The sequence below is a fragment of the Hirundo rustica genome, chromosome 2, assembly GCF_015227805.2.
Source record: "Hirundo rustica isolate bHirRus1 chromosome 2, bHirRus1.pri.v3, whole genome shotgun sequence".
NCBI lineage: Eukaryota > Metazoa > Chordata > Aves > Passeriformes > Hirundinidae > Hirundo > Hirundo rustica.
In genome coordinates this window covers 53,226,181-53,242,048 of record NC_053451.1, presented here as the reverse complement: position 1 = coordinate 53,242,048, position 15,868 = coordinate 53,226,181, and the positions used below count along the sequence as shown (strand labels likewise).

At 42.5% G+C, this 15,868-nt stretch overlaps 1 protein-coding gene across 2 annotated transcripts; it reads right to left on the bottom strand.

The window, feature by feature from the left end:
- Positions 1–2,377: 2,377 nt before the first annotated feature.
- On the bottom strand, positions 2,378–13,206 carry SLC25A15 (solute carrier family 25 member 15). Of its 2 annotated transcripts, XM_040089264.1 has the most exons (8): positions 13,106–13,206; positions 12,416–12,514; positions 10,648–10,773; positions 7,468–7,726; positions 5,104–5,241; positions 4,607–4,776; positions 3,446–3,604; positions 2,378–2,575 (listed from the first exon to the last, which is right to left on the bottom strand). In XM_040089264.1, exons 3-8 carry the CDS (start codon positions 10,697–10,699, stop codon positions 2,451–2,453), a joined length of 903 nt encoding a protein of 300 aa, XP_039945198.1. In that variant the 5' UTR covers positions 10,700–10,773; positions 12,416–12,514; positions 13,106–13,206; the 3' UTR covers positions 2,378–2,450. The 2 variants fall into 2 exon arrangements, with proteins under 2 accessions (XP_039945198.1, XP_039945209.1); XM_040089275.2 differs by lacking the exon at positions 13,106–13,206 and having other exon boundaries at positions 12,416–12,895.
- Between the last annotated feature and the right edge of the window lie 2,662 nt (positions 13,207–15,868).

Sequence of the window (15,868 nt, the reverse complement as noted above, 5' to 3'; positions counted from 1 at the left end):
CCAAGTGCTGAACTAGGGGTTTCATTTTCCATAGATGTAAAATCAGCAGTTGTTTCAGCGCCTTACTCTGCTGCCCCCTTTCCCTCAGTTTTGAGGGCTTTATATGTTCATTGATTATATAAAGCTTTTTTTCTTTAATTCCAGAGAGATGGTGATGCTGAATTCATCCTTTTTGTTTCTCAGCTACATGAGCTCGCTAAATGGCATAAACAGTCATCAGGTACTCAGTTAATCAAATGAAACTTTATTTCTGTGACTTCCTCTACCAACATTATGAAGTTTTTAGCTGAACAACTGATACACATGTACAGCTTAAGCAGGTCTGAATGGAAAAATTACTGCTTACATCAACTTCACAAGGTAAACTCTCAAAAATTCCACCAGCTTCTTGCTGTAGGTTGTTTTAAATACCCTGCTTCTCTTGAAGCTTCAATTTTTGTATTAAAAACTGCAACCATGAGCTTTAAAAAATGAAAGCAAAGACAAATCTAAGAAATAGATTGAAGTATTCCACTGAGGTGGAGTCTGTCCTCACCTTTTCATAACTCTCAGAAACATGTGCAAATATACTATTTCTCTTAGCTAGACAACTTTGAAAAGAAGGGGAGGTCTAACAACTCTTTAAAGCCTCATCTTCCTGCCTGAATCATTTAAACATTTGGTATAAATTCCTTTTAAAGTACTGGCAATGCAGAGTAGTGCTGCCCCCAGTGTACCAGTCAAGGGGTATTGGTGCAATAGACACGGAAGATTCTTCAGCCATGTCCTGCTTTAACTGCCTTTTCTCATAGTGTATGAAAGGGAAATGAGTTATTCTCTCTGCATTTGGAGGGTGGAAGAGCAAAAAGATTTTGTGGAGCTGCAGCAACCTTCTTCTGTCAAAGATGCTGCAACAAAGTAAGGAATGAGCCCGTTTAAGTGCACTCTGGCTCTACTGCAAGAGGCAGCAGGTAATGAGGTGATTTCATCTACGCCTAAAGCTTGTTCCTATTTCTGGGATCTAAAAGGGAAGCTGTAACATGCAAAACTAGGTTGTTCCAGCTCTGCCTGTAGTCTGTCACTGACAAATGTGGTTGCTGTGATAAGATGTACTCTCAATGTAGCTGTGATGATCTCAGCAGGTTAAAGGGCTCTGTCTGTGGGCCCCACTGCCCCCACACTGGTGGGCTGCACTTAGAGCACCCAGGCAGCATCTGTACAACTCTAGGACAAATTTGTGCTGTTCTAAGTCCTGCTCAACTTATTCCAGGATAAGGCAGTGGCTGCTTCTTACAAAGCGAAGCATGCTTGTACAAGGAGCATTCTACTTGTAGAGCAAAAGTGGCATTGGGAAGAGGTGTCACTGTATCATTTTGGGTAATACTAACTCCATATTTAATCAAGTAGCATGACCAAGCAGGCCATGCCCTCCAGGCCTGAAGGTGATACAAGGTATCCAGTCATATGAGCTTTTCCACTCAGCTGAAGAGGCACAGCAAGTGGCAAGACTCCAGCCCCAGTAAGACTGCTATGTCAGAGACCATGGTGTCAGTTAACAACTCAGTGCTCACTTTCTGTTCCTCTTCAGCTTCCTATCCTTCCAGCATGTGGCCTCATTCACACCAAGGTGAGCTAAGTGGGAGCCTGCACAAAGTTACAATTCTGAGCTCAGAGGCAGCAGCTATTTCCAGCAGTGTTCCTTATGTTAAGTGGTGCTTAGCATACTCCAGCACTTCTTGAAAGGACTTAGAAAACAATACAATGCAGCATAGCCTCCTTCATGTTGTTACTGTGCTTCTTTTATCAAAAATACAGGTGTATCTCAGGCTCTAGGTCTCCTATAAGGTAGGGGGTTAATGCATCCTACTTTTATAAACCCATTCACTGGGTCACAGTATTTAAGTCAGACACCCTCTGCTATGACCTTAGCAAGTCACAGAGCAGCAGGGAGCTGGAGAAGGACAGGGGTGTAGCTGGAGAAGGAAAGGTGTTCCTGGTTGAGGGGGTATGTCCAAGTCATCTACACTCAGCAAGATTAGACAAGAACTGACATTATTTTGTGTCAGACATCAGCAACCACAGCAAAAGGTCACAACTGCAGCACAGTTTTGAAACCAGTGCTTTGCTGTAGACAAATGATAACCTCCTCTTGCATGTTACATTAAACCCCACAGGTCAATGTAAATATTTTTAGCACCATTACAGGTCAGGAAAGACATTTATGACATGCAGTGTACCTAGTGCAGAATCTGTAAGAGGGAGATAGTTCTGCTTGTGCAATTCAAGCAGCATGTACACATCTCCATAAAATCACCTGATTTTAAAAGATTACAAATCTTAAACTGGAGTTGCCTTCCTAAAATTAGGCCACTGATTTGGTTCTGCTCAGACCATCATGTGATCTATGTGTTTTTCATCATTTATTTAAATGACCTTGAAACAATCTCTTGTTCTTCGTCTGCTAGATAGTTTCAGTAAGAATCAATTTGTTTCATCATAAGTTTCCTGCTGTACTCGTAGGCAAGGAACAGTGCCCCGTTGGCCACGAATGCACGGATCATAGTTGGCGTTAGTCCAGAATACAAGGCAAGCACGCCTGGAAATGAAACCAGAGCTAGTTAGCACTTTAATAAAGTGACTGTCTGCATCAACCACTGTGCTCTTACCTCTGAAGGATACTGAAGCAATGTTTCTGCTTAGAGCAGCATGAACACAGAGAGCTGAACTCACTGCTATACCTACTGATTGCAGTGGTACCAGATATTGATATGGGAGTATCTAATGTTGTAACAGGAGTTTAGCCATGTGAGCTTATGCTAGATGCTTATTTCAGGCATGACAAGCTGAGATAACTTGACAGTGGCTGTACCACAGCTGGAAAGGGGGTAGCAGGACTATGTTAGAGCTGTGCCCCAAGTCAGACTCCAGTTCTGATGAGCATCTTACCTAGCAATGGGGCCAGGATTCATATCAGCTGCCACATCTATTCTTAGACCCTCTTCCACAGTGCCTGCCACAGGCTTTTTCCAGAGAGAAGATGCTGAGGTAGATGCCTGAAGTTGCCAGGCTGAGTAGGACTGTTTGATAAATCAATCCTCAGCCATATATTAACTTCTAGAGGTAAAGAAAACTTCTGCATGGAAGTTACCTAGTTCCTTCAGTTTTCATGTATAGGTTTGGTCACAGGTAATAGAGCCCATTTCATTATCTGCTTTTAATGCATAGTAAGCTTCTGTTAGGTTTAAGTGAATTATCTTCTGAACCAAGAGGCAGGAAAGATGAAGTAGGTCTCAGTTTTTAGATTCCAAGATTTCCACACTACATGAAAGTAGATATTTATTTGCTAGAAACAGTTAGTCTGTCTCTAACACACTATCACTAGGTTTCTTAAGTGATTTGGGGTATTGGAGGGTATAGAATTCAGTCTGCAGCCCTATAGGTTCAGTTGATCTGCTTGCATACTCACCTTCAGTTCTCACAACAGTCACAAATGTTCCCATAAAGCCTGCCTGTTTTCCAGCCATTGAAAGAACCTGAATTCTAGATTTGACACAGTCCACAGGATACACAGCAATCCACAGACAGCTGCCTCCAAAACCTCCACTTAGTAATAAAGGAATGGGACCTAAAAGTTAAGAAATATGCTTTTATATGCCACAATATTCATGAAATATAACATTATTTCATATACAGGATTCAAAGAGAACAGAGGAATTTGCATATGGCAAAAGAGCAGTTTGGTCTCTTACTAACCTTTAAGTTAATTTCAAGCCACTGGTAAATTACAAATCTTAACTAGAAACTCAAAGATTATAAAGAATGTCTCTTAGATTACTGGCCATGCTAAAAAATGATAACTCAGAATTCAATTTTGACTGTATTAACTAAATTTACTTTATAACACTTGTAATCACATTCCAAGGTTAATTGTGAAATGGTTTAGAGTATGGTGTTACTAATCACATATACAGAGATTTATTTGGTATAGTAGAGTTACTTTGTGGTCAGTCATTTCTTTCATGTTGTACCCTGATTTTGTATTTCAGATCAGATGTTTGTAAGTGTTTTGTTACAAGTCTAAAATGCACGCAGCTGAAATCCTAACCCCAAGAAAGTCAAAGTCTAACTGGTTCAGACTTTTAACAGGAGACAGGCAGTCTTTATTCTGGCATCACCATGTTTCCTTCATTTCTAATTTTCAGTCTTAGTGTTCCCTTATGATAATTATAACTACATCTAATGGTCAGCATGCAGTTCAGCATATACTTGAACACACTGTTCAGGAGAATGCAACTAAATGCTTCAAAATCACTCAGAATGGCAGCTGAAAAAAAGTAGTTCAGAGTTGTGTTACACTGTGGGGTCAGATATTTCAGCAGTTTTGTAGTGTTAGCTCACTTTATTAATTCTCTATTTATGATATGTCCTGCTTTATTGGAGAATGGTCACTTCAATAATTTATTACTATGTAGACACAAGACACAGCCTTCCATATTCAGTATGCCTCACTTTCTTCATTTTGCATGTATTTTACAATATCATTAGAATATCTTCAGGGACTATACGCCCCCCCTTTATGTCCCCCACGACAGCATGCTGAAACCCACCTGTAAAAAAGGTACCATACCTAACTCATCTTTTGATCGCCCAGAGGCAAAGAATGTCCGGCTCAGTTCATACCCTCCAAAGAAGAAGAAATAGCCTGGGACTTCCCGCAGCAAAGTGCTTGACAGGCCACGATAAAATCCAAGGGGACCATCCTTCTGGATAACACCCTTCACTACTGACCAAACTGTACTGAGAGATGTTGATCCAGTTAGTGATGCTTACGAGCCAGATAATGAGAGGTTACAGAACAATAGGCAACTGCAGCAACAATTAATGGTGAGACTCATTGTGCAAACAATTTAATTCATATAAGACTTAGAGCAAGATCCTGCTGGGAGCCCTTCACTGACATCCAGCTTTACTATCACCCAGAAGGTCTGCAGGCTGTGACCCTCCCTACTACAGTTCTTCTCTGGTTAGCAGTGCACTATGAATATGATACTGAGCCAACACAGGACTTGAGGAAATAATACACAAGCAAGGGTTTCAGAGGTATTGGGCAGGGTTTATACTTACTTGTGGCCCTGGATTATCTTTCCTGACAACTGCATTTCATGCATGGCCTGTAGCCGGCACTTCACCAGCTCTGTGGGACAGAGGACGAGGGTGGCAAAGGCAGAGGCGAAGGAGCCTGCAGCTGCATTCTGTAGATCACTGCAAGAAAGAAACTGCAGAAGGTATTTGGGCACTGACCTTCAGTGCAGTGGAGCCACTGCACCAGCAATGAACTTCCTGGACCTGTGCCCTAAACAGTGTCAAGAAAAACTGACAGTCTTGGGGGAAAGATTCTCAAGGGCAAAGGACAGTTACTTGAATGAGAGGGAGTGAAAACTTAGCTCATCCCATTTTCTTATACAACCCGTTTGACAGCAAAGAGATATATTGCAACCTCTATCCTTTTTGCTATGCTTCAGTGATTGCAGCAGAATAAAAGTCAGGAAGATTTGATAGCGTTTATGAAGATTTCCATAGACTTGTTTTACTGGGCAACTTTTGGTTTCTAATTACTTCCTCAAAGAGAATAGGTGCAATAATTACCTCATATAGATAGATGTCAGTATTTTCAAACTCACCTTACCAGTATCAGTAAAGACTTTTAGTGGAAGAAAACTGGAAGCAGGCACAATGGATCACTGTAATCTTTGTATGGATGTGCTGCTATGAATGCAGTCATGTGAATCAGAAACAGCACAAACGTAAACCACACCACCAAACAAGACAGCACTGTCATCTGCAGTGACTCAGTGTTCCAAACCAGGGCTTATTTTGTGGTGATGTTACACATACCATAGATCCTGGGTTGCTAAACTGCCAGGACTCAAAAGGCTGGTACTCCAGGGCAACATTGCTTTATGATGCATTTTAAACAAGCTCCTACAAACACTGGTATTTGGGACAGGAGCTGTGTAATAGCATAGTAGTAGAGCTTCTCTTTGAGAACCTGGGGAGTCAGCACAGCTGAGACTGATCTGACTGCAGCACAGAAATTCTTTCCATGCAAGGGAGAAGCTTGCCTTGTGCCCAGCAGTTTGATACATCTATAGTATCAGAGATTAAAGCTACAACTTTTCAACTTGAAGCATCACAAAACTCAAGTTGTGACATGAAGAAAAGCTCGTGACATTCAGATATGGCAGTAATGCGAACTTTCAAAGTGGAAGAAATTAGTAACTGCCTGAAGAGCAGCAAATGGAATTTAGCGCTTCTCTTTCCATTTTGTTGTCTTACTTTATATTTTAGCATGAAATAAAATCTGTTGGTTGAACTAAGCACATGTTAAAAGATAAACAGAATTTAGCATTTTTCTCAATTTCTTTTTGACTTATGCATCAGTGACACGTATTCCTCTAACTGAAAAATGTTTTATAGTTTGTCCTTTTTTGAAGGTGTTACAGTACTGTAACAATGGGTGAGGATATCTTGGATAGACCACATGTTCTCATCAGGGCCCTGGCTGAAGACCATGTCAATACAATTCTCTCCTACATGTACCTCATAAGGTGCCCCTACAGTGATCCAGATGAAGAGAATAAGGAAACAACACCAAGGGACAATCTTTCAAATAAACTTAAATTCTTTAATGTCTTATCCTAGAACAGCTCTGCAGTCTCAGTATTTGACCTTGAATCAACAAGGCATTAAAGACCCATCTTGGATCTCAAAACCACAATTACTTGACCAAGGAAAGAACTGTAGATGCCAAAGGTACTTCCTGTTACTACATACTCACATTCCTATTCTATATCCAACTCGAAAGACAGAGTAGTACACCAATGTACTGTTTCAAAGCTCTCTGAACTACCTTCCCTACATACAGCATGACCATGGTGCCTCAGTCACATGAGATATCCTAGGACCTCTGCACATCTGTGGTCTACCTCCCAGTATGATCACAAAAGACGGTGAAAAAGTGAAACATATTGCTGGTAGGCCTACCTCCTACATTTTAAGGGGTAAGGAAAGGTAAGGGATTTGTAGGATGAGCAAGCTTTTGAACCTTAAATAAAGACATTTTTAAAAGCAAAACACTATTAGAAAAGTGTCCTCCCCCCTTAGTATGTCTCCTTGTAAGAAGAGCCACTAACTCTCTTGCAAAATCAGAACAACCTGATATTAAGGGAATACTAACTTTCAGGTGTTGAAATGCTCAGTCTTACTGGTAAAAATGTTCCAGGTCTTGAATACTCCAGTTAAGCTGTGATCATCTAAACCAGCCAGTGCAGTGAGGCCTATATTCCAAAATTTACTACACTGTATACTGTCAGAGGAAATCCTGGGACCTCATCTGCACCCTGACAGTACAGTATTGGCAAAGAGCAATTGTATGAAATTTTATATACTTTGTAATTTTAAAATACAAACCAGATATTTATTACTTACCTGAGCTTTGTTTTCCTGTCTACTCCAACAATTCTTCTCACAATTTGTTGGCAAAATCCATAGCACATGAACAGAACAGAGTTCTCTGCAATGTTGGCTACAAGTGCTGGTGTAGTTCCCTTGTAGAAGCCTCGAAATCCCACTTGCTTATAGGTTTTAACGAAGCAGTCAACAAGTCCTTTGTACATGTTGGGGAACGTCTGCATCTTCACCTTTGCAGTGTCAAAGGGCTGGCCAGTCACCACACAGGCTATCCCACCTAAGCAAGCAGTGGAAGTTAACAGAGTGACTGAAGGTTAGCACAACTGCAACACCTATGTTGGAGCACCAGTATTAGGAAAATCAGACAGAAACCAAAAATTAATTAATTCCCTGTAGGAAAAGACAAGTGCACTGATTTTAGCATAATGGCATCAATTGTCACTGATGAATTTAGTTACCTTAAGAAAAAAAATATCAGGCAAAGGAGCAGTACCATCACGATTCTCATTAAACATTTCTTTATCTCATGAAAAGCAAGCATCTAAATGAATCAGCTCACTTTTATAAACTTGTACCGAATTAAAGGTATTGTTCTGCAATCAAGTCACTTGTGTCAGTGAGCTAAATAACATTTTCCTTTGCCCATTAATACAGTGGTTCAGAAGGCATCTCTGATTTTATATTCCAATAATAACAAAAAAAATCCCAACCCTGAAAGATAAGTAATCAGGTGATTCCTGCAGGACAAGAGGAACACTGCTGAGAGCACTAAACTGATCATACATAATAAATTGATAGCCAAAGACTCAAACCCTTTACTTCAAAATTCCAGATGGCTCTTAAGCACATTTCTTTTCAGAAACTAGAAGAAAGTGTCAAGTATAAGCTGAAAAAGGGCAAAAGGGCAAAGTTGCTCAACATGTTATCTTTTCCAAACTGAACTGCAAGGTCAATACCCTGAAAATTTGTGCGATATTTCCATCCATGTCATCAATAGCCATTTTGCTCACAGCACAGTGTTCTTCTGCAAGATCTAACTCAATTCTGTAGTCTGCAGGAAGAGCTGATGTTACACTTTTTCAGTAAGAAACAGTGCAGAGCAATAGCAATCTATTAGAAGCAGATACCTGACTGCACATGATAGGTGTACCTTGTATATGGTACTATTCATGGTATTATTTTTTAATAAGAGAGAACTGTACTAAAACAGAGGCTGATCTTTAACCAAAGCACAGTTGACAAGCACACACCTTAAATTATCTGTAAATGTGGATAGCAGAGTAACTGATATGGAAACAAATTTGTGCATCCAATTGAAATTAGTTATTTTTCTTTTAAGTGGGGAGAAGAGTAAGCATTTGTTTAACTAGTGTTATTTGCAATCCATTTTACTCTTTGCAAACACATTTGTATAACACTATTCTTGCTTCTCTGCAAAGAGGTACTTCAGGCCTTTGAAACTCAGGATCTAGCTGCCGTAAAACATCATTCCCAACCAGATGGATCATTAAGAGCTTCAGAGCAAATCATGCAAGGAAGCATGAAGAGTTTCCTGCTCTGGAAGGATAACCAAGGAGAAAAGTAGCTGGATCAGACCAGTAGCACCTGTGTAAGCTTCAAATGAAAAGCAGAGCTGGGAAGGCTTAGCCAATGTTATTTGCAGGGAAGTCAGGTAGGTATTAATCTACAGGACAAATGCTAGTTTCCTGCAATAAAATAATGGCTGTTGGAAGATGCCCAGGGAAACCAGGAATGGTCTTGGAAATATAAAGCTGAAAAATTGGGAGTTCACAGAATGGTTGTTCTAAAAACGCTGTTATTGGAGTTGGCTCAAAAAGCCTAGTAAACTGCAGCAATGAACTTTGTAAACCTCAAGATAAAGACCAAGAGTCCTAGTTATTATCTGAAATATTAAGGAAAAAGAAAATTCTTCCAGCCAGCAGTAAAAAGTCATAAAAAACCCAACCCAACTACAAAATTAAAACAAACCAGAAAGCCAAAAAGTCAAATCTATTTAAACATTCAGACAAGTGTGGTGCTAATAATAACATGGCAGTTGTGGGGAAAAGAGTCCTACTGAATCAAAGAAGGGATTAGAGGTTGCTTAGATCCTAGGCAAAGGACTATGACCACAGACAGCCAAATGATTTATTTATTCTTGTCCAGAATTTGCTTGCCTCAATATGTCATTAATTATCAGGTAGTCAAGACTGTATCTGGAGAGGAAGGTAAAACCAGGTTATGCATTTTCTGGAGGAACGAGCTGTTTGCTTACTTAATTACATTTTCTAAAGAGTGCACAGATTGCCACACTGGACTTGTACTGTTACTCCTTACTCCTTGCACTCTCGATGCACTGTTAACCTTCACTCTGACAAATGACCTCAAATAACTACCACTGAATGCACTTAACACCATTAATACTGTCATATTCACAGCATTAACATTGTCATAAAAGAACTGATTGTAATATTTATTGTGTGGGAAAGAAAAAAAGATCAGGAAAATTGTCTAAACTAGCTACAAAACTAAATTAGACAAATCTTCCACCTTTTCCATATAACCACAGTTAGCTTAGAAGTGTCAAAAAGACCCCTTTTCCCTGGCAGAGTTCAAAATCACATCCCCGAGCCACAGACATTACCAGCATGGCAATATCAGTGAGACAGTGCAACCATTTCCACACAAATGCTCCACCAAAATTTTACAGCACAGACTAGACTGAAGTGGAAGTCAGTTCCGTGAATTCATCATCAGTTCTACTACTGAGCTCCACAGGTTTTAGAGATTCACACCAGGATGTTGTGTGAGCCAGAAATCCTTCAGATAGCCTCTTGTCTCTTTCAGTTAGGGATGGATCCTGTGACAAAAGCAGCACCTCAATCACTCACATTGACTTCCTTGCAAAACTGTACTGGTACTCTGACTGATTCTTAAACTCGTGTTAGCAGAACTTAAACCTTATAGAAAATGATTAGTCCAGGTAGGTAAGGTGTTATGTCTTCTTCACTGTGTGGCAGGAGTTTCACCAGGGGGGGAGCAACAGTGATCCAGTTACAACACTGGCTGAGGTTGCTGCTTCTCCTCATACCCTTAAAATACAGAAGGTGAGGCTTTTTATAGCAACTGGAAACTGCTTTTATATTTGTCAAAGGCATTGAAAATGTCTCTCAGAAATTCTGTGCAATTAAGCATTACCTGCAGCACCTGCCGTGAGGTCAATAGCGGCCTGAACAGCAGAGTTGATCATGCTTCACACTTGTTTATCGGTTATTTCAGAGCAAAGTCTCCTATTTCCTGGTAGGTATGGAGATAACTTGTCTCCTGAGGGAAGAGAAAGATGAAACATACACAATTTACAATAACCTGACACGCGAAAGCATTGCAGGAATGCTTTCAGATCCATTCTTCCATGTAGAGACAGAAAATGGTTGTGCTCAGGAATGAGACTTAGCATATTTGTATTTTGACCAATTTTGCTGCATTGGGCAGGTCTCCTGGAGTATCACTACCTAGCTTCAGCTTACTTGGGCTTTAGAGCTTCTTACCTTCCTGAATCTCTCAAATGAAAGCAAAGGAGTACATCCAGGGAACAGTGCTGAGTGTTACTTTTATATTAATTATAGAGGCATAGTCTTCCCTCAGGTATCTAAGGCTGGGATATTTCATGCTTATCTCAGCTCCTCACCTATAAAGCAAAACCAAATCTGCTCTCCTCATGGTGAAGAGCAGCTAAGAAAACTCTACCCATGATGATACAGGCACATTGGACGGCTTTCAGAAGAGGAGTATAAAGGGAATGAACATGAACATCTTGAATTGTGTCTGGCTGTCATGTTCCTAGTGCAAGTCCCCAAGTCCCCCCCACACCAGAATATTATAAGTAAGAGTTACACCTCAACTCTCAGGAAGGCAGCTGGAAAGCAGAAATACAAATGTGACACTTTGAAATAAAACATTCAAATGAATTCAGTTCTCAAGTTTGCAACAAGATACTTTCACAGGGGAAGCAGTTAAAACAAGCTTATTTATCTGGGGTAAAATAACTCAGCCAAAGAGCTCCCACTGTTTCAGAACCGTGCTGCTGAGCGAAACACTTCTCTGGCAGTGCTGTCAAAAAGCTGCATGAGTCTTAAAATCCACACAAATACACATGTGAATTAGTGCCTCACTGGCTTTTAAGCATGTCTTCAAGCAGAGTACATCAGCAAACAGAACAATTTTCACTCCTCTACCTACTGTAATACTTCTTTTGAAGCCTGTTACCTCCCAAAATATATTTTGGCATAATATGAATGGGAAACATAATTCCCAGTAGGCTACATTGAAAGAATCATAAAAAGACAAATTGTATAAACCACATCCTTTGTACAAGAAACAGACACTTGAATACAACCAAAGCTTTAAGAAAGCCTGTCTCTAAACAGATTTATTATTCTTGAACATTTAAAAAAATATACCAGCAGGCCAAATACTGTCACTCCATGACTTTAGCCAGATTTTCACACAGATTTGAACTGTGTTGTTACTGACAGCACAGCACACTAGGTGTTACTTTAAAATGGAAGCTCCAAGGCCAAATTACGTTTTGTTGTTCTATATATCTCATTAGTGTTCACACTGCACTCCGAGTTTTTGCTCCTCATTTAGGGGAGAAGAAAACAAATCATTGAGACAGACTTTGAATGAAAGGAATTACTAGAGAGCAACAATTGACTTCGTTCAGTAAAAGGTACACTGCTTTCATCATGCTGAGCGCTTATCGACTCGTGCCAGTCCCCAAAGGGAGCACATGCCAGATCACCCACAGAAAACTTAGCAGCAGAAAGAAAAAAGTATATGCCTATAAAAATATGGACCTTTTAAGAGACAAGGATGTTTAGCTGCCTGATCTGTATCAGCACAGCGCCTCTTTCAGAAGATTTAAGTCTTAGTCAAAACTAAATTGTGTTATATCAGTACGTACCTTTTTATTTCCTGTTTGTAATAATACTACTATATTAAAAGTTGCATGTAGGTAGAACGAGGCAGCAACTGCTCTGCGACTTCCAAAGCAAATCCAAACCTGGAAATACAGAAGCATTAGTTACAGTAACAGGTCCTGCAGAGTCCTCAGCAAGCAGATGTTATTTCAGCCCCAGATGTTTCTCTCTGCCGATGCACTCTCCAAAGACTGAGATGCACTCAGAAGGCAGCGCTGCTCCTTGCAATAGCCCTCGTGGGCAGGCCGTAGCTCCGCTTCCCAAGGTCAGGGCAGGCCGGCGCCCCGGCGGCAGCAGCGGGGCTCCCCGCGGGCTGTCACACGTGCGGGCGGCGGGAGCGCAGACCGCTCCCGGGCCACACCGCCAGCTCCAGCCTTCCTTAGGGAGAAAGGCTCGGCACTCCCGTTCCGCCAACACTCGCCCGTTCGGAGCAGGAAGCCCCGGCCTGCGTTCGGCGGCCGGGCCCGCCCGACCCCGGCCCGGCGCCTCTCCCGGGCGGCCGCACACGCAGCCGCGGCTTCCGCGGGGCCGCGCATCGCCGAGCCCGCGCCCGCCGCGCATCCCGGGCCTGTGCGCCGTGCCGAGCCGCGGGAACCCTCCGGGCCGGCCGCCACCGCCCCCGCCCGCCGGCGGAGAGGGCGAGCCCGGTGCCCCCGCCCGGAGCCCGCACTCACCGGAGCCGCCGCCCGCCCGAGCGGCCCCGCCGCCTCTGCCCCCAAATAGGCGGCGATGGAGGCGGCGCGGCCCTGCCGCGGCCCCGGGGAAGGCGCGGGCCGGGCAGGCGGCGGGGGGGCGGCGGGGCTGGGCTCTGTTTAAACTGGGGCTGGGCTGTGTTTCAGCTTACCGAACAGGATGCAACCGGATTTATTAATTAAAACCACTTAAAAAAAAAAAAAAAAATCCTGGGGTGTTTTTTAGATGTATGTTTGTTTGTTTATTTTTCTTCTAGTTGGGTGATTTTGTTGTTGGGGTATTTATTGTTTTAAAGAATTTGTTTAGGAATCGTGTACCCTGAAATAGCAACAGTTTGTGTATACAGAGGCACTGCCGTGAGTCCCGAGACACTCCCTGAAGCTGTCACTTTCATGATCCTGGCTTTTCGGGACTCTGAGGTGGCATACAGTGACCTAAGCCACTATGGCGAGGGCTAATACTGCTTTTCTCAACTGAAACTACACGACACTTTTTTTTTATTATTATTTTTTATTATTATTATTTTTTTTATTTTCCCCCTTCTCTCTCCCCTTTTGATTTGCAGTTACCTGGAGTGCTTGCAATAAGGTTCATCAGAAACAATGTCTGGTTGAAAGCAGTAGGGGGGCACTGTACAGTCTGTGGCAAGGTAAATGAACAGCGGCCATAATGCGTATCAGTGATCAGTCATATTTGAGATACTCTGCCAGACCAGGCAGTGTTTCAGGGAAGCACTGTGTGCCCTGTAATCCCTCTTGAGCTGCACATGTATTTGTGTGGGTTGAGACATGCATATCTACATATTTCATTTTAGATCCATGGTGTTTTCTACCAAATAAAACTGATGGCTCCTACTTTCACAGCTCAAACCAAGGAAAAAACAACATACACAAAATTATAAACTTAAATGTATCTCTTTTTTCCCCATCACTTTTAATTAATTGCAGGGTTCAGGTCTTATTTTCTTATATGTTTATGTAACATATTGGTTGGAAGGCAGCTTAAAGACTATTTAGTTCTGAACCACCTGCAATGTGCAGGTACACTTTTCACTAGAATGATTTTCTCATTTTCATCCAACCCACACTTGAACACTTCCAGGGATGGGGCATCCACAGCTTCTCTGGGTAACCTGTTTCACTGTCTTCACCCTCACAGTGACGAATTTCTTTCTAACAATCAATCTAAACCTACTCTCACTTTGAAGACACTCTCCAGCTCTCTTGTTGGCTCCCTTCAGGTACTGGAAGGCTGCATTTGGTTACCCTGAAGCCTTCTATTTTCCAGGCTGAACAATCCCACTTCTCTCAGCCTTTCCTAGTAGGGGAGATGTTCCAGCCCTTTAATCTACTCGGTGTTCCTCTTCTGGACTTGCTTCAACAAGTCAATGTTGGAGCAGAATCATCCTTCCTGTGCTCATAACCCTGGAGCTGGGTGCAGTACTCCAGGTGTGGCAATTGTTAGGGAAGAACAGCCTAGGTTATAAAAGGTGTTAGAAATGGAATTGTAATTTCTTTAATGTAAAAAAAAAAAAAAATTAAAAAAAAATTGCGGAGTCTGTTGTGATTAGTGGTTTTGAGTTAATTGTGCATCCCAAATAGAGTTAGAGATTACTGTTTCATTGCAAAGAACTTTGACCTGTATGCTGACTTCTTGTTTAGCAGGACTGCAGTGCTGTTGGAAGGTCCCGTTGCTGAACCCGTCTATACTCCTAACGCAGTGAAGCTTGCCGTAAGGATGCCATTAAACCACATGCTGCCTGCCATAACCGTTTGCCAGCTGAAACATCGGGCCTTGAGCGTTTCAGGGTGCTCCTTCATAGCCGCGTTCCTCGGGCCGATCACCGGGCCGGATCTGCCCTTATCTGGCCCCTGTAGAAAAGATGTAGACGGCCGCAGCACTTGAGATGTTGCCCGGGAGCTTTTATGGGCCTGGAATGCAGCACTTCCACGAGCATATCGCCATCACGCGGCTTTTTCTGCTGCCTGCACCCGCGGCTGCTCAGCCAAACTGTACTCCTCGTCCATGCCCCGTGCTGCTGTGGGGCACTTCTTTTGTTTCAAAGAGGAATTTACGTAGGAATTGCATACCCTGAATGCAACACTTGGTGTGTGTAGGGAGACCGTGGAAGAACGGCCACAACTCCTGATAGACTCTCCTAAGTTGAGGTATCAATTTGTTTGGAGTTTAACCTCATAGGATTTAGGCATGACAGAAATAGGACGAGTGTGAGGAGACTTTAACTCGTGAGAGCTTTGCAGGGATGTGGAAGCGCTTTCCGGCACACTCAAGGGGTCTGGCTTGGGATATGTGTCATTGGCTTTGGGATGTGATGGTCCACCGTGTGACAGAGCGGCACAACTCCTCTCCATTTTGGCAGTGGAGGGATGTGTAACCTTTGGGAGACAGAAAGCTGACAGGGGGATGCCATGGAAACTTGTCTGATGTGGGGGAGGAAAGGGTTCCTTTGCAGGGTGTGTTTCTGTTCACTCTGCAGGTACCGGCAGTCCAAGGCTATCTCTTGGGCTCTACACCATCTCCAGCCGACCACAGGCAAACCATTTTGCTCCCTGTAAGGCAGTTTGCATTTCCTAATTCATATGGAAATCCTCATTGTCCAGGAGGATGAATGGCAGTTCTTGGCAAGTATTGTCCCAGAATAGCAGCCAGAGCTACAGAATCATCAAAGCTCCCCCAGCACCTTGCAGTGGATGTTGTTCAGACTGTTAGGAGAAGCGGATCAA

Bases quoted from the DNA above. Each gene is read 5' to 3' on its own strand.
- SLC25A15 (XM_040089264.1), bottom strand. From the start codon at position 10,699: ATGATCAACTCTGCTGTTCAGGCCGCTATTGACCTCACGGCAGGTGCT. The intron at 4,777-5,103 runs GTAAGTATAAAC...AACATCTCTCAG, and splicing joins AAGATAATCCAGGGCCACAA to TACAGTTTGGTCAGTAGTGA. The intron at 2,576-3,445 runs GTGAGTATGCAA...TTTCATTTCCAG, and splicing joins GACTGTTGTGAGAACTGAAG to GCGTGCTTGCCTTGTATTCT.